At 37.1% G+C, this 23988-nt stretch overlaps 4 protein-coding genes across 5 annotated transcripts in view; 1 reads left to right on the forward strand and 3 right to left on the reverse strand.

Moving 5' to 3' along the window:
* Positions 1-2854, reverse strand: part of ghra (growth hormone receptor a) — a 30318-nt gene extending 27464 nt beyond the window's left edge. The window contains 1 exon segment of the mRNA XM_043247311.1: positions 2503-2854. The gene's annotated coding sequence lies outside the window, so the exon portion shown is untranslated.
* Positions 2855-9268: 6414 nt separating this feature from the next.
* Positions 9269-13366, reverse strand: fbxo4 (F-box protein 4). 2 transcript variants are annotated; one of them, XM_043246167.1, is made up of 7 exons: positions 13040-13366; positions 12386-12618; positions 12052-12272; positions 11851-11926; positions 10182-10351; positions 9809-9996; positions 9269-9704 (listed from the first exon to the last, which is right to left on the reverse strand). In XM_043246167.1, exons 1-7 carry the CDS (start codon positions 13178-13180, stop codon positions 9621-9623), a joined length of 1113 nt encoding a protein of 370 aa, XP_043102102.1. In that variant the 5' UTR covers positions 13181-13366; the 3' UTR covers positions 9269-9620. The 2 variants fall into 2 exon arrangements, with proteins under 2 accessions (XP_043102102.1, XP_043102101.1); XM_043246166.1 differs by having other exon boundaries at positions 9809-9999.
* Positions 13367-14006: 640 nt separating this feature from the next.
* Positions 14007-18521, reverse strand: c8h5orf51 (chromosome 8 C5orf51 homolog). The gene is made up of 6 exons (XM_043247985.1): positions 18310-18521; positions 16942-17051; positions 15948-16094; positions 15485-15616; positions 15284-15398; positions 14007-14894 (listed from the first exon to the last, which is right to left on the reverse strand). The coding sequence occupies exons 1-6, from the start codon at positions 18398-18400 to the stop codon at positions 14659-14661; spliced, it is 831 nt and encodes a 276-aa protein (XP_043103920.1). The 5' UTR covers positions 18401-18521; the 3' UTR covers positions 14007-14658.
* Positions 18522-19308: 787 nt separating this feature from the next.
* oxct1a (3-oxoacid CoA transferase 1a) overlaps positions 19309-23988 on the forward strand; it is a 37254-nt gene continuing 32574 nt past the window's right edge. Inside the window, exons 1-3 of the mRNA XM_043247534.1 lie at positions 19309-19549; positions 20977-21085; positions 21539-21629. Coding sequence (XP_043103469.1) covers positions 19451-19549; positions 20977-21085; positions 21539-21629 — 299 coding nt within the window. The 5' untranslated portion in view covers positions 19309-19450. The remainder of the gene's footprint in view (positions 19550-20976; positions 21086-21538; positions 21630-23988) is intronic.

Genomic DNA, 23988 nt, shown 5'->3' on the forward strand with positions numbered 1-23988 from the left:
CAGCATCACTGTTTTCAACATTGATAATAATAAGAAATGTTTATTGAACACCAAATCAGCGTATCAGTACGATTTCTGAAGTAGGACTGGAGTAATAATGCTGAAAATGTAACTTTTCCATCACAGGAATAAAAGACGCTTTAAAATATATTCAAATATATTTAAACTGCTATTTAAAATTAAGATTTTACAATATTACTGTTATAACAGTATTTTCACAGTCTTGATGACCACAAGAAAATTCTTTCAAAAACATTTATCTTACCGACCACAAACTTTTGAATGGTGATGCATAAAAAAAAATGTTTTTATCAAAATGTAGCAAAACACACTTCTTAAAGAAATTCCCACGGAGACGTTTGGTAATTAATGAAACAATATGCCTACATATGGCTGTACGAATATCAGTATGTCTACTGGTGATGAAGTACAAGTTTGGTTATTTTTTTTAAAACACCTGAGCCCACTTGAGGAAAACAAACTTTCACTAAATAGGACTTTGGAATGGGTTACTTAAATGCAAATTAGCTAAAAAAAAGACAATTTGTTTAGAGACGTCACTTGGAGTGATGTTTTAGCATGCATCCTGATATGCAGACAGGGTGTCCTAAAAGTCTGGCAAAACACCAATACCTAAATTGTAACTCTTCTCTGATCACCAGCACGTTGATCTCCTCTCTGCATGTGTACACTGTGGACACAAAATGTTCCTGCAAGCCTGGTACACAAAAAGCAATTACCATCGGCACAGAAAACATTTAATTACAGGCAAACATTAAGCTGAAACAAGTAATTCAATTTACTGAGGGATGGCAACAATTTTATAATGAATTTCAGGTTCAACGGCAGCAGAATGCATTTCGCAATTAGCGAGTGAAAATCTTCTAAATCCACAGAGCAAGCATTTCTCTTCTGAACAGCTTCTCAACATTAGGGAAGCATTTTCGAGTGGAAACCAGCCGATCAAACATAACATAAGCTGCTCTGTGCATGTTGTGCCTTGAAAATGAAACCTGTACAACCTGTAACCTTTTTCACAAACCAAGACACATTTTGGAAACAATCTAAGTAAACTGGGGTCTACTCATACTGCCAAAAAACCCCTCTGTACAGCAGTAGATTAACTTAAAATTGTTAAACGGGTCAGTGTTTTAGGAATATGCAAATCTGCAACACTCTTCTTGCTCTATCATCTTAATGCGTTCATTCACAGACTTGTTGCAGTCGGGAACTCATAACTTTTCTGCATAAGCATATGGGAAATTCGACTGCAGCGCTTTTACATCCCTTTGTTCAAGATTTTGTAGAATTGCACAGGTAATGGCTGTAATGGCTTGCACAGGTAAAAACAGGTCATTTTTGAAATACAAAATGCAGGGGGCCTTAGATTCGCCGTGTCATTTCATTCCGATCTGAAGAAATTCTAGAGGTGATCAGAATCATTTTTATAATTACGCAACACTTTTTTAAGTTTTTAGACTTTTAAGCTTTGTTTTCCCTCATCAATATTAAAATTTAAAGCAGCGTTTTACTTGGAAATCACTCTGATTATGGCAACATTTAAAATTAAGATTTCGATTTTAGTGGGTCGATTTTTTTTTTAACTAGGAACACAAACATATAAGCATGAAAAAAAGCAAATCTTGCTAATAAGTTACATTAAATTCAAAGGTTTTAAAGCATGTTTGTGACCCTGGACCACAATACCTAAACAGCACAGGTATATTTGTAGTAACAGCCGACAATGCATTATATGGGTCAAAAGCCGTTTTGTCAGTATTTCGATTTATTAATTAATTGATTTATTTATTTTTTGCACCCTCAGATTCCAAATTTTTAAACAGCTGCATCTCAGTCTAATATCAATGCAAAGCATTTAATCTGCTTTCAGATTATATATAACTTAAATATAAGTTATACAATGACCCTCATGGTTTTGTGGTTCAGGGTCACATTTGTTGAAACACTAAAAAAAAACCGGACGCACCTGAAGTGCCGTAAAGCGTGTCAAACCTGCCCAAACACCTGAATGACAGATGCCATTTGCGCAAATCCAGCTGTCATCCCAATTCGTAACACACACAAACGGCAAATGTGTCCATTAATCCTGTTTAACCTTTGCTACTCTGACCTTGATTTAACGAGGATAATAAATATTTTCAAACAGTTTTCGCAGCAGATAAGCCACCTGAGGCCCCTTATAAACAGACCGAGTAGCGCGTAAACTTCGTCTCTGCCTTGCTCCCACTGCGCAGACCAAAGTTTAGACAACATAACGACATCAGATGAAACGGATTATTTATAATCAAAAGATTTTAAAACCGCAAACGCGGCACGCAAAAGCACTCGATTTCGCAAACTGTTTACTGCCCCGTGCTCCACGAGCTCTGCACGCCCCTTTAAACCAACGTGTAGCCCAACAACAGCAAAAACGCTTAAAAATGCAGACGTTTAAATGTGTATCATGCAAAGCGCGCTCGATAAGCAGACGGCGAAACTCACTCGGCTCCAGAGAAGTTTTCCGCGAGAAAATTCAGTTGAGAGTTGTTGTTTTTTTTTTTACTTTTTCAGCGGTTCGTTCATCCGGATCGCCAGACTTGCGCGTCGCGGGTCTCTCGATATTCTCCCCCTTTAAAACGATACTAAAACGTGGTCGGATCGAGCTCGAAAATCATCCGAACATCTTTTCGTGGAAACCGCTGAACGCGTTGGAGAGTTTTTTCAGGCGTAGCGCGCGGAAAAGTGGTGACAGGGATTTGTTGAGAGGGAGTGGGGGGCACAGCGCGGCTCCTTAAGGGTCTCGCGTTGACTGCGTAGCACTTCAAGTCTTCAGATTCACATATTTACTGGTCTCGCGCACTGTCATTGGCTCGCGCCCCCTGTCGACAGATATTCCAGTCCTGGCGCGAGCTGGGAAATACAGCGCTCTCCCACGCGCTCAGCGCGCACGGCATCCAAAGCGCTATGTCACTGCGCCGCATAAAACCGAGTGAGCTTAACCAGAATAGATCACTCGCGAAGACTTTCTTTTTGCTGTTTTTAAAAGTCAGCACTTTTTGTCGTATTTCTCCCAGTTTGGAAGAGCCAGCGTTTTTGAGGGAGTCTCCTTTGGTTGCTTGGGAGAGGGCTTACTCTTTTTAACCAGTTTGTAAAAGACAGCCGGCTCAGGCACTCTTTTTGGTTAGGGAGAGAGGACACTGGTTGCTCTTTTCGGTTGTTTTACAGGGTTTTTTTCAACTGCTTAACCACACAGTCTTTTCTTGTCAGTTGGAATAGCTAGTTATTGAAACCTAACACTCAAAACACCAAATCTACAAAACCATGCACTAATTCATTTCATAAAACAGCGTTTGAGATGTATTTGTAATGTTTTGAATGTGTGCGGTTCTTGCATGGTCATTAATATGGGAAAGATCACAATGGCGACACGTTTCTGTCTTACTGATGACGTTCTGAATCATTTTTTTGATTTGCTCACTACTTTATAACTCTTTTGGGCCAAAACGTAGGCTACATATGTGACCCTGGACCACAAACCATAAGCAGCATGGTTATATTCGTAGCGATAGTCAACAGTTAAAAGATTGTTTTTTCCTTTTTTGCCAAAAATCATTGATATATTAAATAAGATCACGTTGCATGAAGATACTGTGTAAATTTCCTAAAGTAAATATATCAAATCTTAATTTTTGATTAGTAATATGCGATGCTATAAAATGTTAATTATAAAGGTGATTTTTTTTGCACTCGTATTTTCAAATAGTCTTATTTTAGTCCAATAGTGTTTGATCCTAACAGACCATACATCATTGAAAAGCTATTGATTCAGCTTTCAAATGTTGTATAAATCTCAGTTTTAACAAATTGACCCTCATGACTGGTTTTGTGGTCCAGGGTCACATATACAGTACTAAAGAAAGTGCACTGGACACATAGTCTTAAAACGTTTAGATTTCAATTGCTTTACTGTTTTTTGTTATCTCTGTGTTAATGAACTGAAGATCATTGGAGCTGGTTTGGATGGATGTCTTTGTCTGGATTATCAGGACAACAATACAACTGCCAGCAAGAGAGTAATGACAGTAATTAACAGTAATATTTAGCGCTGAGACTATTTTCTCTTTGTCGACTTTAACTTGCAGTGAATGTTTGTCTGAACAGCTAGATAAAATGACCTCATCTTTACTTTAGGTCAAAGTTTATCATGTGTCTTTGTCACGTGACCAGTCTTATAATTATTTACTGGAGTAGTTTGACATCTGTTTTTTTTAGATCTTGAGAAACATCACATTAGACATTCAATGTTTCCTTGTCAAGTTTAATTTTGTTTCATCATTCATGATCTCAGATCTCAGGGTGATCCTAGTCAAGGCCTGCATGTTTTTACTGAAGCTTGCCTGTCTGTTTAATATGAGCTGAATCAATGCAAGGGCTGTGCTTTTAATACACGAGATGCTATCAGTTCTCATACCCAGAAGTGTCTAAAAAATATATAAGAAATTCAAGTTTTTTTTTTTTATATGAATCTTTCATAGACATAACATGTTAGGTGTAATAGCCCTGTGGTGAATTTTGATCAGATTTAAGAACGGTGGTCATTGAAAGGGGCCCATTCTGAGCTCCCTATAGTGCCTCAAGTGAATGAGAGTGGAAAAAAAACGGCAACTTCACATTAAACGAATGTGGCATGTGAACAAAGCTCTTGGACGAAATGCTGAGTGTCCAACTTCTCTTTCACCAAACTTAAAACGTTGCATCTTGCCCTTGTATTTTATCTCAGTAATGTGCATCACATGCTTGCCCAACATCTTTGTTGTTGTTAATCAATTTTGGGTCAGGGTCAAGCCCACATTCTCAAACTTCTTCAATATGTATGCATTTTACAAACACACTGCAACTCTGCCAATACTGTGGTAATCATGTTTTGAGCTGAACTTTCTTGAAGAGTGTTTTTCTACATGCTATAAAAATGATAAACGTTAGAAAAGGGCCAGCTGAAAGGAAAATAGCCCTAGGATGGACCTTGAAAAGTGGTATACAACAGAAATACTTGTAAAATCCTTCTTTTTCACAAGAAACGTGGCCTTTTCTGGCTCCAAATGAAGCGTAATTCACTTAGTTGGTGTCACACCAAGCTAATGTGCGTTTACCTCAGTGTCAGTAGCTAAGTCTCAATTGGATTAGAAGGGCTGTTGTGCAGCCTGTCGGCTAGTTGGGCTCAACACTGGTTTTGAGCTCCCTGAGGCGTTAAGGTAAAATCATTTGTATAAGTTGTTGTGGAATTGAAATGACAGCAAGGTGTAAAGAGCAAAAGGAAACATCACGAAACCTCCACATTTAGCAGATCAGCTTTTTAAATATCTGAAAAAATCTCTCAAATTGCTCTCTTTTTTCTCTCTGTTTTAAGAAATTTTAGGCGGGATGTCAACTTGATTGGCCTTAAAACAGAAATGAAACCTAGATCAGATTCTTGAAGGAGTGACTTTTATTAATAACTACATTATATTTTCTTGCAACAGGAGGATAAAATGGCTATTTTTGCAGTCTTTTTGTGTGTGTGTGTGTGTGTTTTTGCTCACTCGGGCACTGCAGCATCACTGCTGTAGCCAATTTATGTTGATAAAATTCATACCCCTTCGCCTGAAGTGTGGTACTGAAAAATCTTTATTTGAAGGGTTAACCAAGCACCCCTTCCCCTTCATGTGAATGTGCCAAACGAAGGCTAAGGGGTAGAAACGGGATTGGACCTTACGGTACACAGCTCATTTAACCAGCATGTCATTCACAAGTTAGGTCATTTGAATGATTCACTTAACCAATTTGTTCAAAAACACCAACTCATTTAGAAATGACACACCACCGTTGTCTGTCTGGAATCGCATATAAAGTAGGTACTTCCACAGTTCCACAGTTTATATGAATCTGCGGCTCGAGACCAGTTTTAGGTGGGCTTCGGCAGCCCTGTATGTCGATTCAACCGAACGATCAGGCCAGTGCTGCTTCCATCATTCTCGCTCGTTTATTGATCTCAGTGTGGTACTTACGCGCCGTGATAATGCGAGCGCGCACACACATTTGAAAGAAACAGCACGCACCGAGAGATACTGCACGGACGGCCCGCCTGGTGGTAATGGCAAGTTTTTCTGTTTCCCACACCCCTAAACCTAACCATTGCGTTTCACATGCTCGCCAAAACTTTTATAACTTTAATATGTAATTGTTTAAAAATAGAAATGTTAAAGTTTAATCAGATGTGCACCTCAGAATATCAACAGCAGAGCCGCATGAATACTGAATTCAGATGTGTCCTCTTGTCTGGATCAAAAACTCACCACCTGAGACTGCTATATTCCATCCAAGTTATGCAACACAAATAATCAAATACGTTCAATCAAACAAACAATCTCATTTGAACATGTTGCAAGTAACAAAGTGGACATACTTGCGCAATGACTTTTATTTTGCCAATTGGTGTAATCTGTTTTGGACTGAAATCCTGGACCGCATACTGACCGGTGGATGTAAAGACAAAGAAAACACTCAGTATAGGTGACTTTAATGTGACTCAGCTCTGCCTAACACTTCAGCTGCATGAATACCTGCGGCATAGACCCGGCTCCTCTCAGAAACTGACCTACAGCGATAAAAAGCTTGGTGATGAACAACGTGACTAACATATCAGTTCTTATGTTAGTATGTGAGTTGTTTACTCAGATTTTTTCATCATGACACAGTGGGTCAGAGTCTACAGAGTAGCATCTCTTTTCTGATAATGTATCATGGTGTTTTCCTCTCTAAATAGCTGTTTTTTGGGTAAAAGCTTATAATGTTGTTGTTTTCTATCTGCGAAAAAAATGTAGCCTATTTTCTCTTCGAATAATACCTGTGATACCCACTAGCATTATTTCTCTTGACATTCTCAGGCAGGCCTGCAGTTCTAGTCACAGAAGAGTACCTTAGTATCATAACTTTTTCACCTTTTACATTTTTATTCATGAATTACTGACACGGCGTAGTTTCTTTTTGTTGAATTAATAGCAATATTTCACAAATAGCTGTCGCCTCCCTTCCCCTCATACGCACCCATTTTTCACTGCCAATTAGAATTAAATGTCTTATTTGTATTCTTCGACGTTAACCTCCATTAGGATCATCCATGCGCAAGAAAATATGAGGAAAACATTTAATTTGCATACTGTATTAAAACAGTGACAAGGACTGGGATGCTAATTGCTTTGTTTTTGCTAACCCACTGGGACTGTCAGCGGGTGGCTAAAAACATCTCTTTTGAGTTCAACAGCTTGATAAACTAAGTGCCATTAATACCGTCCCGATTCAGTGTTCAGATCTGATGTTAGTTGTCATCCCCAAACAACAACATGGCTTCATCTGAAATCGCATACTTGCCTTGGGACAAAAACAGTAATAAACATAGTGCTAATCATTTATGGCTATATCTGTGGCTATAGCTATGTCTGTCTATTTATCTATCTATCTATATATATGGGCCTGTTTACACCTGGTCACGTCTGTCACATCTTGATTGGACGAAAAACAGAAAAACCTACAAAATTACAGTCGAAAGTGGCAGCAATTGTGATGCATGGAATTTCAAAATAATATGCGGAAACTGATTTTTTTTTTAAAGTTGGTCTCAGTTGGTCTGACACTGATCCAGACAGCGCATAATAATGCAAAAGCAAACTGTTTTTCCAAAATTAAATAAGTCTGTCTGGTCAAGAATAAATAAAATGATCTAAAATGTATTAAAGTGTGTAACTAAATGTAGCAATTATGATGCATGTAATTGCACAATAATCCATGAAAATCGGCAGGCAATTTATTTAAAAAGGATTTTAGGTTTGTCATTTTTATGGGTGCAGAAAAAGCAGTCTGTCTCACTAAAAGAAATCACTGCATGAGTGAGTTAGAGGGGACTTGTGGAAAACTGTTTGCAAGAGCTTCTGGGGAGATGAAAGAGAAAATTTTAATACGGAAAGGTCAACACTTTCTCCATTATGTCAAATTTCATTACAGAGCAGACAGCCATCTCCACCATTCAGGTTAGACTTAATGCATCCAAATTGCAGCAATTACGATTTCATTTTAAAACATCTTTTTTCCCCCCAAGACAATGATTATTGCTATACGTAATCATTTTGTGAGTAAGAAAAGAGATTGAAAGAGAAACAATTCTGTCCTTCTACTATGGAAATATAAAAGGACTAAACATATTTTAATACATCATCTTCCATGCAGAATACATTTTAGACAAAAAGAAAAAAAAAACAGTACATGCACTTAGTGCTCAAAATGAGTCACTTGTCATAAAACCTACCTATCTATCAAGAGCTCAACCTTTAAAATATGTTGGAAGGACTCCTTTATCATTTCTTTAAGGCACTTCAAGTCAACCTTTATCCCCCTATTGAGTCCCATTTTTCAGTTTTTCAAGTGGCTCAGTTTGACAGTTTAAGCATGCTCAGTGCCAGTGTGGCCTTTAGTAAGGCTGAACTTTAGGATTAGTCTTAATTACTCAGTTTAGCATATTACCTTTGGAAAATGCTGGGAGCATATGCTGGCTTTCACTGTAATTAAACAGAGGAAGAGAACAGGGCTGCGGGGAGCCGCTGACAAAGACAAAGCAATACCTAAATATTTCTGGAACAGTGGCCACTGGATGACCTCCACCCTGAATAAAACTGGGCAGCAGGTTATACAAGGTCAGTGCTCTCATTGTTGTCAACAAATCATTTTAATAAAGCTGAGGATGCTGCCTCTTCGTGGACAAAAGAGGAAAAACACCCTTCAGAACTTAGAAGTGCTGGAAGAATGGTAACCGTATCGTAAATAATAATGATTTTTATTCCCCAAAAATGCTAGTTAACATTAACACTTTTGGATAAAAAAAAAGATACTTGTTAAACATGTTTTGTCAAAATAATATTGAAACCAAAACTTTTAAATATGGTAACTACAAATTAGGTAAAGCATTTTCAGTTAAAGTAACTGAAATGTTATTTAATGGATATATTTTGACATGCATTACTTACCTGAAATTGTTTCATAAAGATAGAATTTAGTTGGCAGAGCGACATGTAAATATGCACATATTTAGCATAACAGCAATGAATCATTAATGCAACCGGTTCACTTAAAAACACTTATTAGTTTAGAGTTGTTTGGAGATGGTTGGGACAGGTTTGAATTTGTTCGCAAATCCAAAGAAGGAAGCAAAGGCACAAATTGTGTCTAAAATGTAAGTAAATTAATGTTAACTTCTTCTTTATTGAACTGCATTGTATTACAACCGTAACATGTTATTCTGAATCTGAATATCGTCCACCCACAAAATCGCTCTTGCTTGTGTAATATTGCCTTAAGAGTTATAATTACCATCATTTTTACAACAACAAAGAAGTCGACCGAAGGAAAATATTTAGTACAACGAAAGTGCAATGTAAAAACGGTTCACTGAATAATGTAAATTAGTATCATGATGTGACTCTGGTCACTTCCAACAGCACAACCATTACAACGATGTGACATGTATGTTGTATATTTGGATAATTGGATTGAAAGGCCTCTGTTGTAAACGCATCCAGCAGCTTTCAGTTGGTTTATAGCTTGACTCCAGAGTGCCTCAGCAGCCAATCAATGCCATCCAGCAGTCCTGTCAGTGTTTCTGCAGCTGTGTCCTGAACCTACAGCATGACAGATCACACACTGAAGCCTTTATGGATATACAGTATTCATTTCTTCTACACTTCAGTCAGAAATGATTTGCTTATGTTTCCAGATGTCTTACCATCCAAGGGTTGGGCAGTGAGTTGAGATGAAGCCGATGGGCGACGGTCATACAAGGTGTCCTGCGCCCGTCTGCTGTCTCTCTAGACACGCAGGAGAACACCAGGATAGGGCGAGACACAGCACCCACCGCAGGGTCTAACATAACCCTGATCTGGGCACTTTCGTCCTCCCACCCTTGGTCTGTTCCTCCAATAAAAGAGAAAAGAAAGATATACAGTAAGAACTGCAAAATCACGTAGGGGATCGGCTAACCACGTTTCAGCAAACTTAAGAAATTCATACTAAGGAACGATTTATAGTTGTGCACTGAACTAATTTCGAGCATATAAGCATAAGCCTTTAAATCCAAAGTGTGCTCAGGACAATCTTACCTCTTTCTGTCTCAGCATTGGCCACAAAGATGAATCCATTCACAGCTTGACAAACTTGATTAAACATGGGGTTGATGTTTAAAGGAATGTTCGACTCACTATCCTCCTCGTAGACGAAGAGTTTACTGCGCAGATTGAGACGCTCCAGACGTGCTCTCTCTCGCTCTGACCTAAATCCAGAGACATACATACATACATGTGACACATTTACACATAAAATCCCATTGAAAATGATTTAGGCCCGGTTTCACGAACAGGGCTTCGCTTTAGCCAGGGCTAAGTCTTAAGTTAAATTAAAGGGGTCATATGATGTTGCTAAAAAGAACATTGTTTTGTGTATCTAACAGCTTGTACAAATCAATCCACAAGCAACATACACTACTAACTTTCATAAGTTAATAATACTTTTATTCAGCAAGGAGGCATTATGGAATTGATAAAAAGTATATATTTTACAATATATTTGGTAACACTTTACAACAAGGAAAACTTATTCACTATTAACTATGACTTTACCTTCAAATAATTTCTAATTTGCTGCTTATTAATAGTTAGTAAGGTAGTTGTTGAGATTAGGTATTGGGATTAGGGATTAAAGTCACGTAGAATAAGACATTAATATGTGCTAAATTATAAATGGCTAATATTCTAATAATATGCATGCTAAAAAACAATTACTTAAGAGACCCTAAAATAAAGTGTTACCAAAAATTGTTCTTTTGAACTTTTTATCTATAAAATTAATATAAATGTATCACAGTTTTTACAAAAATATTAAGCAGCATGTTTTCAACATCAATAAGCACTAATTCAACATAATAAAAATATTTCGGAAGGATCCTGTGACACTGAAGACTAATCACAGGAATAAATTACATTTTTAAAACATACTGAAATTATTAAAGTCTACAACTAGTTCACAACATTACTGTTTTTAATGTATTTTCAAATAATTGCAGCTTTAAAGACAATATGAGCTTGTTTCCATCATGAAATAAAAATCAAACACGCTCGTGACAAGCCTCGGGTTTTTAAAAAGAATTTTAAAAGATTAAAAAAAAATTAAATAAGGGAACACTAGTTTCAGAGTGTCTCTTTTTAACTTAAAATAAAACAAAAGTGCAGAGAATGCTAGAATTAGAGAGTCAATGCATAAAAAGAAAACTGGTACACAGAATAAAAAAAGAATAGAGAATAGAGCTAGTGTTAGAGCCTTTTTTCATGAAAACAAGCAAACAAAATTAGAATAGAGAATACTAGAGTTCGAGGGGTCAAACAAAGATAGAAGAGATGTGTTTTTAGCTATTTCTTGAAGACCATTCCACCAGCAGGGAAAAGTGTTATAATGATAATGAATAATAATGAACTTAGAGCTAGTGTTTTCAAGGCAAACGTCAATACCTTGAATTATATGTGAGCCGCTATTGGTAGCCAGTGAGTGTAAGTAAGTTGATGAACACAGTAGTGACATGCAGTTACTTTTTTCCTTGTTAATTCTCATTCTTTTCCCTCATAATTCTTACAATTACCTTCTATATTTTTAATCTCTTGGCAGATATGGCCTTCCATAAGACACCGCTTTCAAAAACACTAATCTACAAAATAACAACCCCAAACATTTAAACATCTGTACATGTTCTAAATGACAATATAAAATCCTCTCCCTCACCTGTTAGTTGAATATAATGTTGCAATATTGAATCTGTGCTGATCTTTGTATTTAAAACTGATTCCGGATCCAATGCCTGAAAAGTAAAAATAAAAAAATATCCCATTACGGACAAGTGCAGAAAAGCAACCACAGAACACAACATCAACGTGTTCGGTTTGATAACCAACACGAATAAACTATAAGTAAATGGCGCGGCACCGTCGATCTGACGCTGAGGTAGTCCTGCTACAGGCAGCACATGAGGAGAACGCATGATCGTGTTCATGAGGGGAATCTCTAACTGCTCAAGCCCCGGGCCAAACATGGCAAACTGTGGCTCTGAAACCAGTACGAGGGACTGGAAGAAAGACGTCACCGATTCAAACACTCCAGGCTGGTGTCGCCATTGGTTTCGACAGGCCGGACAAACACGTAGATACCTGCGAGTACAAATAAAGAACAATATAGATTTTTCTTTTATTATAAACCTACCAATGCGATGATTATTATTTTTGATACTGAAGTGCCGCGTGATGCAGCGTTATGCACTTACTCTGCCATATAATCAAGCTGCATCTCAGAGTCATCCAGCACAGCTGAGCCGTTGAGCTTGACCTGAGGCACTGATAAATGGTCAACTGACCGCCAGAGCGGCATGTCACGCAACAGGAAGTACTTCCACAGGACAGGGTCTCGAACCATTGACCGCCAGTATGTGCTGGTGCCTCCAAGTCTGCAGAGGTCTTGCGGAGACAGGAAGGTCATAATGAGAAACTGCATGTCAACCTAAGAAAGACAAAAAATGTGTTTTGGAGAACTGTTTGTAAAAAAAAGTAATATTGCAAAATATTATTGCAGTTTAAAAGATCTGTTTCCAATTTTAGCACATTTTAAAATGTTATTAATCCAAGTGATGACACATTCTTGAAAGACCTTAATGCCACTGATTATTGTGATGCATCCTTTCTGTAAAATTACGAATTTCAGGAGCAGCAGTGTAAATAAAACCAAAAGCTTACTAAAAATAACTATTTAGAGATAAGATTTGTGATTTGAGCTGTGATTTTTCATTTTGATTGACAAGACCACGAAAGAAAGAAAATAAATGCTATTTTTTTTTTTTTTTTTTTTTTTTTTTTTTACAAAACACTCAAGTTAAATAAGGAAGATAATATAAATACGAAATGTAAAAAAAATCGCTTCTTACCGGCAGGTTATCCAGAGAGGGGCCCGTGACGTCATTAGCTGGCCCCTGACCATCACTTTGCTCATTTCTTTGTCGTCTTGTATCAAAAAACCTAGCTCTAATACTTCTGAGACTTTGCACGACTATAGATCGACTGAGCATACTGACACTTATTTGTCAGCTATTTCTTAGAAAGATTTCTTATTCGTGTCTTTTTAATGGAGTAAAGATGTTAATACATTTGCTTTACTTCATTACATGACATGCCAGTCATCTATTAATGCCGATTTCAGCTGTAAAATATCCCCGTGAATCTTCCCGGAACTGTCAAAGTTACACGTCTCTCGTGTTTTCATAGGCGTGCCACGTGACGTTCTGAATCGGGAAGTACTGCATTGTGGGAACTGTAGTTTTGAAACTCGACACGGACAAACTACCACAGAATAAAACAAAGTCTATGACATTAAGTATTTGGGAGGACATACAGAGGACTAGGAGTTACACGTAGAAATAAAATGAAGGATAAAACCTAATAGAAAGCCCTTTTAAATGAACATAAATGTGAATTACAAATCCTAATTCCTTGATTTATATCTCAATCACTCCTAGTCCTTCCTAAGAACAGTTAACCTGCTTCAATATTGTTCTTCCACTGCCCCAGTTCCCTACAGATTGCAATTAGGTCACAATTCTACAGAAAACAGCAGTACTGTAATTGAAATCACAATTAGCAACCACCATTTAGCCATCTTTTGTGTGAAAGTTTACTTTGGATTGGGATTTCTTTTAACATCAACAAATTACGTTAAAGGCCACTAATATTATGTTACTATTATCCCCAAAATAATGAATGTAATTTAAGGTAGTGAAGGTGGTATGCTTTCTGTTAAATCATAAAGCTTTTCTAATCTAAGCCTACATTAAGGATGTTGTCTGGTGTAGCAACCTCTCATGTGAAAACAAAATATCACTCACACATTCACATTTCAACATTTCTTAACCCAAAATTTATTTCAATGAAGACATAAAAAACAAAAAAATGAACTTCATTTTAAAAAGAATATGACCAAAAAGTTTAGCTTTTTAAAAGTATACTATCAAAATATCCAAATTCCCATCTCTGAACATTACATCTGGTCAATGAAAGGAATAAAGATGCAACTTTTAATAAGTGAGCAGAAGAGGTGTCATATACAAAGATGTTATTAAAAAGAAAAGGTCCATACTTAAAAATGGTCACAAATACTTAAATATGCAACATATACCTGCATTTTACCCCTCCTTTGTACCATTTCTTTTAACATATATAAATGACATATATAAATGTAATTAATTAAAAATAAATAAATAAAAATTAAAATAAATAAAAAGTTGTGATGTTTCTCGGCTGGAACTTTTTTTTTCTTAAACAAATAGTTATTTGTTTATATTTTACATTAGAAGTATTATTCCACATTCTCAGCGAAAACACACATCCAGAAAACAAATCTGGACCGGAAGATAAGTGCCTTTTTTTTTTTGTTTTCAGTATTTTCTTTTTAATCTTTTTCTTTGTTTGCGTTTTTACTTCTTTTTTTTTTTTGCTAGCTTCAGAACAATGACATTTTGTGAACCTCCTCTCCTAAAAGCTCTCTCCAGGTTTACTGTAAAATACTAAGGATCTCCTTGGCATTCTCTGTGTTCCAGCCCTGACCCTGAAGTGGCCCCTCGCATGCCAGCACGTACTTATGGAGGATTTGTGTGCCAATATCTCGGAAATGAAGCCTGTCCTCTTTGCGCTCTGTGGTGTCCATGCTGCAGTCCTCATATTTCACCGCCCAGAAACACATCTCACCAATGTACATCATTGTAAGCAAGTGAGTATCAGAAAAGATACCTAATGGGGGAAAAGAAAGGTAAAAATAAACGAGCCAGTTTCGACGAGAACATAAACATAAACCAAACATTTTATTTTGACTAGTAAGAAGCATATAAAAAGTGGAGCTTGCAGGCTGCGCATCTTCCCAATAAAAACTCATAAATTTGAAGATACTGATAACACACTAGCAGTGCTGTTTAGAGATGTTATAAAGCATGCTTTGAAATCCCGTCCCAGCAGAGACACAATGCCTGATGCGTCACGCACAGAGCCACAATCTGAATTCACAATGACTTGCATATCTGCAGTTTGCAGCTCCCAAATTCCAAACAAAGCTCATGAACGTCACAGAAATCAACCGCGCGTCTTTCACTTTTAGAACAGAAAGTACATTTGCAAAGACGTACCTTCTGCCAGAAAATTGGCGGTTGCAGAGTCATGAAAAACCACGCCATCGTTCAGCTTGACCGAGTTCCTCACTTGCAACATTCTCATTAGGTAACGCACACCTTCTTGAAGACACTGTGAAGACACGGAGCATTGCAACACTTAAGTCAAGTCACGGCCACTAAAACTGGCACTGTGGAGTGAGAGGTCGGTGAAAGAACCTTAAGGAATGTGGCTTTGTTCTTCTTGATCCACTGCTTGCGTTGGTGTAGTGTGTGGCAGTACATGTATAATAATGCCCCACGCCTCCAATATAGGCACTCCAGCAGCTCCAGCCCCAGCACAGACTGCACCTGAGCCCAACCACAGCATCGCACTACAGTTACTCACAGAACAGCTTTCTGATTTCATTCAGTCTAGGCCAAATCAACTACAAAAGCATGCTTATGCTATGTGTGCTTAGAGAAAACAATATTTATTCGGAACACCCACATGCCAAGGCATAAAGCATAAAAAAAGTAAAAAAAACAGTTAAAAAAAAATTAATTGAAATGTCCAAATTGAATAGGTGGTTTGTAACAAAAAACATTAACGGGTGGGAGTGGATGCTTTAGAATCAACAGCAAATATTTGCACTAACTGTTCCAAGTGATTGTATCTTCTACAGATAGATAAAAACAACACCTCTTGTGCAGGTACCAGTCGCCCGGCTAACACCTCTGGCTCTGTCAAGTCCTGTAGTAACTGCTGGATTTTGAAAGGGGAAGTGTCCTCGGGAAACTCTTGATCTACAAGCCTGTTTTCCTCATAGAATGTAATATCCAGGACAACCTGCAAAAAAGTAAATGAAACAATAGGTCACACGAGCCATTACATCTAAAACAAGGTATCTGCAGTGTTATAATAAAATGTAAGACTTTTTAAGCCATGCACAAATAAAATCCTCTGTACAGAACAAACCCAGAAATAAATCATATATTGCATGAACGTGCTGGGAACACATTCACCTGCGAAAACATAGTAAACGGACATGTTTCATTCAATATATAGATAGGTATTGAAATTGGCTTATAATTACATATCTATTAGGCTTTGATCAATAATGGATTTTTGCTAAAGTCACTAAACCTTATTGTGATGATAATAAAATGTACATATTGAATGTGTGAAAAGTGAAATGTTTTTAGTCTCTCCTTTCTGTAAGAGGGTGAAATTAAATTTTTAGCGTAACCAAAATACCAATAATGTTCAGAAAAAAATAAACCCTACATAACGTTGGAGTTTGAATTATAATGAAGCATGAAAACACTGACTCTTACTTTAAAATGTCTACAATTTAATACTTCTAGTTGCTCATTTAAAAAATATTCACAACAATACAAATCAATAATAATAATGAGAGATCACTTTGGATAAATGTGTAGTGTTGCATTGCTCTGAAACGGGGAGCCTGTAGAATGTGCAACAGTGCCATTTTTTGACTTAATATGCTGTGGTATCTTTTTTTTTTTTTTTTTTTTTTTTAAAGTTTATTAATTGCATCCATATTGCTTTATCTTATTTTTAACTATTGATGCTAACTAAAGGCAAAAATATATAAAATTACTAATTGAAACAATATTATTACCTGTTTCAATCACTTATTTATTCAAATGTTGCAGGGTGTTATATGAAGTACCTGTGTATAATCCTGCAGCAGTTTAGGGAGGCTGCTGCTCTCTCCTCCATGTCTATAATAACTTTTCAACTTGTCTAGTATGGAAGATGCATTCTGTAAGTAGTCATCATCTAGGAAGGAAAATTAAGATATGTTAATATTTAATATGTGATAGAGAACATAAAACATGACAGTTTATAGTTGGTGGTCAAAAAAAAAAAAAAAAAAAAACTCCAGCAGAATATAAAATAAAAATATTACACTCACATAGCAATGTTAATGCGTGTAAATATATAACCTAAAACACAGCTTTTATCACAGAATAAAACTAACCACAACAAATGTAATATCAAAATAGGAAAAGAGGGAACTAGCTCTGTAAAATCAACATTGCATTGTCTGAAAAGCCTGTTTTAAAACCCTTGCACATGTACTGTTTTATTCTGATCAGATGAAGAGAATGATTGGAAACACTTTATTTTATGGTTTCATAACAAGTTGCGTATAAGCATGCATATTACTAGAATATGAGTCAATTATTAGCAGTAATTAAGCACATATTAATGCCTTATTCTACATCTCAATCTTAACTAATAACTAATCTTAACAACTACCTTACTAACTATTAATAAACAGCAAATTAGGAATTTTATACACAGTTAATAGCGAATTAGTGCTCCCTATTCTGAAGTGTGTACACTACGTACGACTGACAGGACCTAAAACGCCAATACAATGCAGTAGTACGCACGATTTCAGAGTAGAGCTAAATAACACAGCAATGCGATCGCTTGATCATGCATTTGTGAAGTTTTATATTAAATTATAGACTTGTATTAAATTATAGACTAGAATTAAAGACTTTTGTTTGGCTGATATAGGCAAAATACTTAATGAACAATTCTGCTAAAAGAATTTAACAGTCCGTTAATTTCCTAATCGTCTCTCATATTATTAAATGTGAGGTAATGTCACACTGCAAAATGATTATAGCTACATATGTTATGCTTTATGTTATTTGTGCGTCGTTCTGTAACACTGCATGACCACATGCGACTTCACTCAGTTCATGCAAACTGTATCTCAGCTAGCCAAAAATGTTTAAAAAAATACAAAACCTAATAAACGTGCTTTACGTTTTACATTAGCTTGCGGTTTAGCGTAAGTATTGCTGTGTTTGTATAAATTAGTTAGTCAAGCGTTTGTCGTATAAACAGGGTAATAGCTGGGAAGGGAAATGTTTGTTGTGATTCGCAAGAATGCTAACGCAGAGCGGCTAAGCTAACCAGCTAACGATGACAACACCGGGCCGATTCTGCCAATGATCATGCGTTATCTATAACAACGAGAGACTGGTTTTGCGCAACTGACGACATGGTTCCCGGTTACCTGGTTTCTCCGTCCGAAGAGTGGCACACTTGTTATCTAACTCAAAAATCCTCCTCTCCAGCTCGACGCTTCGTCTGTAGTCGTCGGCCATGACTGCAAACGACAGTCACGTGACGGGCGCGCGATTACTCACGTGCAGAGGATTACAGGAGTGTTTTGTTCTTTCGTTTCATTCATAAACTCCTCGCTTGGCACATATATCAAAGCAAGAGCTTACTTTCCCCCCAGTCTTATCTAACTTATCCCCATAATACCCCGGGTTTGACTACAGTGGGTATAAAATTAGCAGAAGTGGTTGAATGGGAGTCCGACTCTTTTTCCGAGAATCGATTCTTTTGAACAGTTCTTTTTAAAGAATCAAAAAAAGATTCATCAGCTATTTTAGGTTATGACGTTATTATGCCATCACGTGGTGCCATGCTGTGGCTTGTGCCCATTATGTTCTTTTTTATGTAATTTACTTTTTATGCGATTTACATACTGTTATTATGTATATATTCATGTATTATTTGTATATGCATTTTAGTTATTGTGGATTTATTTGTAAATAGCACAATAACACACAGACTGTAGTTATTCTGTTATATTGCAAATATATATTTTTTTAATAAAAAACTATTTTTTTGCTTGTTTGTTTTTTAAAACGAGTGTTAAAATATTGTATAGCGGTGAGTACAAATATGGCACACATATGAAACGTAATTTTAAAAATAGCTAAGAAATGTAAATTAATTTAATGTTTGTGTTTTCATGAGCTGGATTAAGGCTTCAGCCAACACGGGAGCAAGATTATTTACATTTAACCCTCTCAGTACCATCTAGCGATTTCTGTGTAATATCATTTGGATCACTGAGACTCAGACGTGCTGCGTTGTTCAATCTGGAACCACTCTGAAAGATTCAGTACGATTCGTGAACGAGTCGTTCAGGCTGGAACGGTGAACAACCGCGCGATTCATGAGAATGAATTCATAAGAATGAATCGGAAGTCGCTAGATGGTGGCGAGAGGGTTAAATGCCAATAAGCAAATCGAGCCCCCGACACTCCTTCGCTTACTTCATCCCCGCCTATCTGAGATCAACGAGGGCATACTGTCACCATCATTCACTATACACAAAATTAGGCCTGTAATTTGCAGACATGGCGACTCTCAAAGCGCTATCTAGAGTGGAGAGCGTAATCATCAGGAACGTGACAGCGACGATCAAGACGAACATCTCGCGATTCTCCGTCGGCAAGGTCAGTGTTTACAAACAGATGACGGTGCATCAGAAATGTTGCATGATGTTGAACGTGTCGGTGCTTCTGTGTTTGACCCATTTTCCACTGCACGGCGAAGATGGTGGTGCAGGTTGTATTAGGAGGTTATAAATAATCCTCTATATGATGTGTGTGCGTTAGTTTAAAAGAATGGTGTGTCGCAAAGCTCATGTATTCACCTGAAGTCAAAAGCTTGTGTAACTGCATTTTTCAGAGATGAATGAAACTGAGTGAAGCTGGTCATTTTGTGCGGCATTGTATTTTTTTTTCTTCTTAGCAACCAATTTAAAGAGCATCAGCATACATTTGACCTTGGTTTTCATAGCCACAACCAATGATTCATGTTTGCTTTTATGTGTTTGTTATATTGTTGACCTGGAGACACATGTTCACTAAGCAGTGCTGTCAGGAGGCACAGAATTTATCAATAAAAATTCTAATTCATCCATAAAAATGCACATTTTCAAAATTAGGGCCACCAACTTGACAGCTTTTCCAGCACTATCTCTTGGTTAACAGTAGCGAACTACGCTCTCTCCCACTCACACGCCTCCTCTTTTGTTCCACCCACCGGTTTTGGCTTATTATATCGCACAACATGTGAACTAGGCTGCTATAATAACTAGTTCTCAGAACAAGGAGAGGAGTTCTCTCTGACCGCTAAGCCTGGGTTTTGAAGTCATATAGTTATGACACAGTCCCATGCTGGTGTCATGTGGCTGTGAGGTTCATCGGGTTGTTCTGTATGCAGTCAGAGCAGAAACCTTCGAATGATTGTTTCAAGGAAGAACAGTGGCAATGATCATACGTGGTTCGTTGGTTGAGTGAGACATTACAGACATTTCAAAACTACTATAAGTCAGTATTTTTGCATATTTGGTAATCTCGCTTAAGGCTGCCGTGTATACGGAACAGAAGCAGATGAATTATTTATTGAGCTCAAATGATAAGTGTTCAGCTGTTTCCTCTCCTCGTCCTTTGGTGGGGCATTTGTGAGGTCAAACGCGCACTGTTGTGTCAACAAATAAAGATATAAGCGAAATGGACGTCTTGGCTGGACTCCCGAGGGGTTATTTAGCACGTGCGTGTCAGCATGGGAAAGTGGTCGAACCGTTGTAGTAAACTGAGGACATAAATCTTATGCCGTTTATATTCATTCCCTTTTCTATGAATGGTTTAGGGTTCCATGAGAGGCGTAGAACTAGTGGGTGAAGAAGTCAACCACTGATCTATGTACTATTTAGTAGATTTTTTTCAATGGGAAAACTAGTTAGACGATTAAAGTAGCTTAAAGGATGTGTTCAGATTCATTGACCGTGTAAATCTCTTTCATTAATGCTTTAAAGTGTTTGTTTTTGTATATTTATTCTACTTCATTCACTCTGCTAAATGTCTGTTGTTGGCAGACGTGTGGCTGTTACTTTTCCACTTCAAGTCAGCGGTCCGGACAGTTTTATTCAGACCCCGTAGATGCCGTCAAAGATATACCTAATGGAGCGACTATTCTTGTCGGAGGTGAGGGTTATGATTTATCACAAACTCATCCTTTATCAGTAACTGTCTGATTGTTACTTAGACTACCATTTTGTTAAATGTTTTAAAAAGAAGTCTCTTATGCAAGATTAAAGTTTATTTAATCAAAAGCGTCACATAATCCATCAGATATCATTCTGTTACGCTGATTTGAAGTTCAAGAAACATTTCTTCTCTTTATTATTCTCATTATTAATGCAGTTTTCTTCAGCTTATGTTTGAATAATTTAAGTATTTATTTATCTTGTAATAACTTTTGTCAGTTTAAGGTGTCCTTGCTAAAAAAAAAGTAGATTTATTTTTCAAAAATGGCAGATTTTTTAATTACACTATTATTATTGTATATATTAGCTATATTACATTACAACAGTCGTTATAAATAGCTTACGACAACCATTTTGCTAATTCTTTAATATCCTTTCCTCTCATTCACAGGTTTTGGCCTATGCGGTATTCCAGAAAATCTGATCAACAGTTTGCTGAAGACAGGAGTGAAGAGCCTCACTGCAGTCAGCAATAACGCAGGGTAAGCCTTTCTTAGACTGTGCAAACAACAATTGAGACGCTTAAAACTGTGATTGCACTGAATCCGACAAACTTTGTTACTCCTCTAGCAGGTCTAACACTGACTCCCTGTACTCCCTGACAAATGCAAACAAACAGATTATATTACAATCTTAAAAGCAAGATATAATATCAAGAACCAACATTAAATAATATTGGAGATTTAAAATTCATATGAAGCCTTCTGAGAATTGGTAAAACCACCAAAATAATAAACATCTGAGGTCACTGAGTACAGCTCCATAAACTCAGTTGTTCTCTAGATGTCACTATAAGAATTTCTCCTTTAGATGACGATGAGAATGTGTGCACAACTGACCACAAATAGAAAGAGATTACCAGTATGAAGCATCACACCACCTTTTTCTCAGACAGGATAAACAAGTCTAATCTGTCGAGTAGGCCTAGGCATACTGGTGAACACAGGCAAATGAATCATCAAAATTAGATAGGGTACTTAGAGGGTAAATGTTTTTTTTTAAACGACTATTTATGCAGAGTTTTTACTGTCTTATTGGATATTGGTGTTTGGTTTTTTTGCTGCTATGCTGCAGCTGCTGTGAACATGTGACTCGACACTATGTATAGGCCTCTCTGTTCTGGCATTTTACCAAGTTGGTTGTCTGTGAATATAATATTGCGCAATTTCTGCTAAATGGGCCAGTTGTTTTATTTTGGGTTTTTCATTGTTTTATTTCTGTCATGACCAAAGAATGAGGACAGTGTGGGTTGCTGCTGAAGATGGACGAAGAAGGCGATAAAGTCCATTTTAACGGTCTTAGGCTTAAATAAGTCTATATATGATTAATAAACACAAAACACTTTTGTTTTTCCTGCACCGTTTATTATTGTCAGCTCCTTTATAACAACGCAAACTTCCCAAAACCATAAAAGTACCCTTTTAGTTAAATAAATGTCTTTTTTCCATCAAGCGAAGTTTTGACCTGTTTTAAATAGAAAGTTCTCGCCTGATTCTCTCTTCTTGAAGTTTATTTCCTTCCTGTCTGACTGTTTGAGTCCTGCTGTTCTTGACTGCATTGTTTGTTGTCGTAGACCTTGTTCTGCGAGTTCTGAATCTCTGTGGTGAAAACCTTTCGGTCTACCGCCAGAGAGACTTCTCAGCGAGACTGTAATGTGAACCCAGCGACACAGCAGTGTTTGGCATTAGCATGCGTAGCTCACACAGAAGGACGCTGTTTCCTATGCAGCTTCTTTCCATCAACAAACCCTGCTGATACTTTAAACGTGTTGCTCATTACTTAAAAATGAAGTGCTGACTAGTTTGGAAGTACTTATTGGCCATTGTGTATTATCTGGTTACAGACTGGAACTTCTTCTAAGTTGAAAGAACTGCCGCAACCCTGTAGCAGTGTTAAAGGGGTAATTATACAACGGTTAGTTCCGCATCTTGAATTTAATTGGCTGAGAAGTTTTTCAAGAGTGCAGATTTTAAGGTCCTGCAGCACTGGGACTTTTCAGTGTTCGAGTGTCAGCCGGTATAATAGTGGAGTGGACGTTTCAGGAACTTTTATGCCAGTAGGTGGCTAAAAGTGACAATATATATTATTTTTATGGCAGGCCATTGAATTATTCATTCAACTGATTCATTTAAAAACACTTTATTTAAAATTTCACTCAAGCAACTCGAGCAACTAAATGATGTTAGCCACTGGTGTGTGTGTGTGTGTGTGTGTGTGTAACAGAAAAAAAATGGTTGGGCCATCTGCTGGCGAGTTCTGGGAATTCAAGGCCTAACCCTCAGTGCATGTGATTTAGCAGCTAGTTGTTGAGTGTATCAGTTATTAATGTGGTACATTATGGGATTGAATGACACAATTATGTAAAATACTGGGATTCAGACACCAGTGCATAAAGGGTAAATGCACTGCACTCATTTTGCCTAAACTTCATTTAGAATTTTTTTTCACTGTTAGAACAACAATAAGAATAAGTAACCTCTGGCAATATTGTAAAATATAAGTGGCTCACTATAAACTTGCACTAGTTAAGTTAATGTGCTTTTCATAAAATACAGAAATTACCATACTAAATTCTAAGCACATTTGTCCTAGATAGCGTTGTCGTTCTCTGGCAGGAGGAAAAGTGGAATAGACACGTTAGAAGAGAGTTAATGAGAATATGCCTTGACACAGTATGTGTCTAATTGCAACCTTTCTCGGTCCAGTGAATGAGTCGTGACATAAAGAGTCTGTGCTCCCTGTTGATTGAATGAACTTAAAAATATGCATGCACTTCTAAAACGTCTCTGTTAACTTTCATCAAACATTTCCCCCTCATGTTTCACCAGAAAACCTTAGTTT

Source organism: Puntigrus tetrazona, chromosome 8 (assembly GCF_018831695.1).
Source record: "Puntigrus tetrazona isolate hp1 chromosome 8, ASM1883169v1, whole genome shotgun sequence".
NCBI classification, from domain to species: domain Eukaryota; kingdom Metazoa; phylum Chordata; class Actinopteri; order Cypriniformes; family Cyprinidae; genus Puntigrus; species Puntigrus tetrazona.

Excerpts from the sequence above, each read along its gene's own strand:
- fbxo4 (XM_043246166.1), bottom strand. The coding sequence starts at position 13,180 with ATGCTCAGTCGATCTATAGTCGTGCAAAGTCTCAGAAGTATTAGAGCT. Across the intron at positions 10,352-11,850 it reads ACATTATATTCAACTAACAG|GTCAGAGCGAGAGAGAGCAC; the intron begins GTGAGGGAGAGG and ends CTCTGGATTTAG. Across the intron at positions 9,705-9,808 it reads CACTGCCCAACCCTTGGATG|GTTCAGGACACAGCTGCAGA; the intron begins GTAAGACATCTG and ends GTCATGCTGTAG.
- c8h5orf51 (XM_043247985.1), bottom strand. The coding sequence starts at position 18,400 with ATGGCCGACGACTACAGACGAAGCGTCGAGCTGGAGAGGAGGATTTTT. Across the intron at positions 17,052-18,309 it reads TCTTCGGACGGAGAAACCAG|ATGATGACTACTTACAGAAT; the intron begins GTAACCGGGAAC and ends TTTCCTTCCTAG. Across the intron at positions 15,399-15,484 it reads ACAAAGCCACATTCCTTAAG|TGTCTTCAAGAAGGTGTGCG; the intron begins GTTCTTTCACCG and ends GTGTCTTCACAG.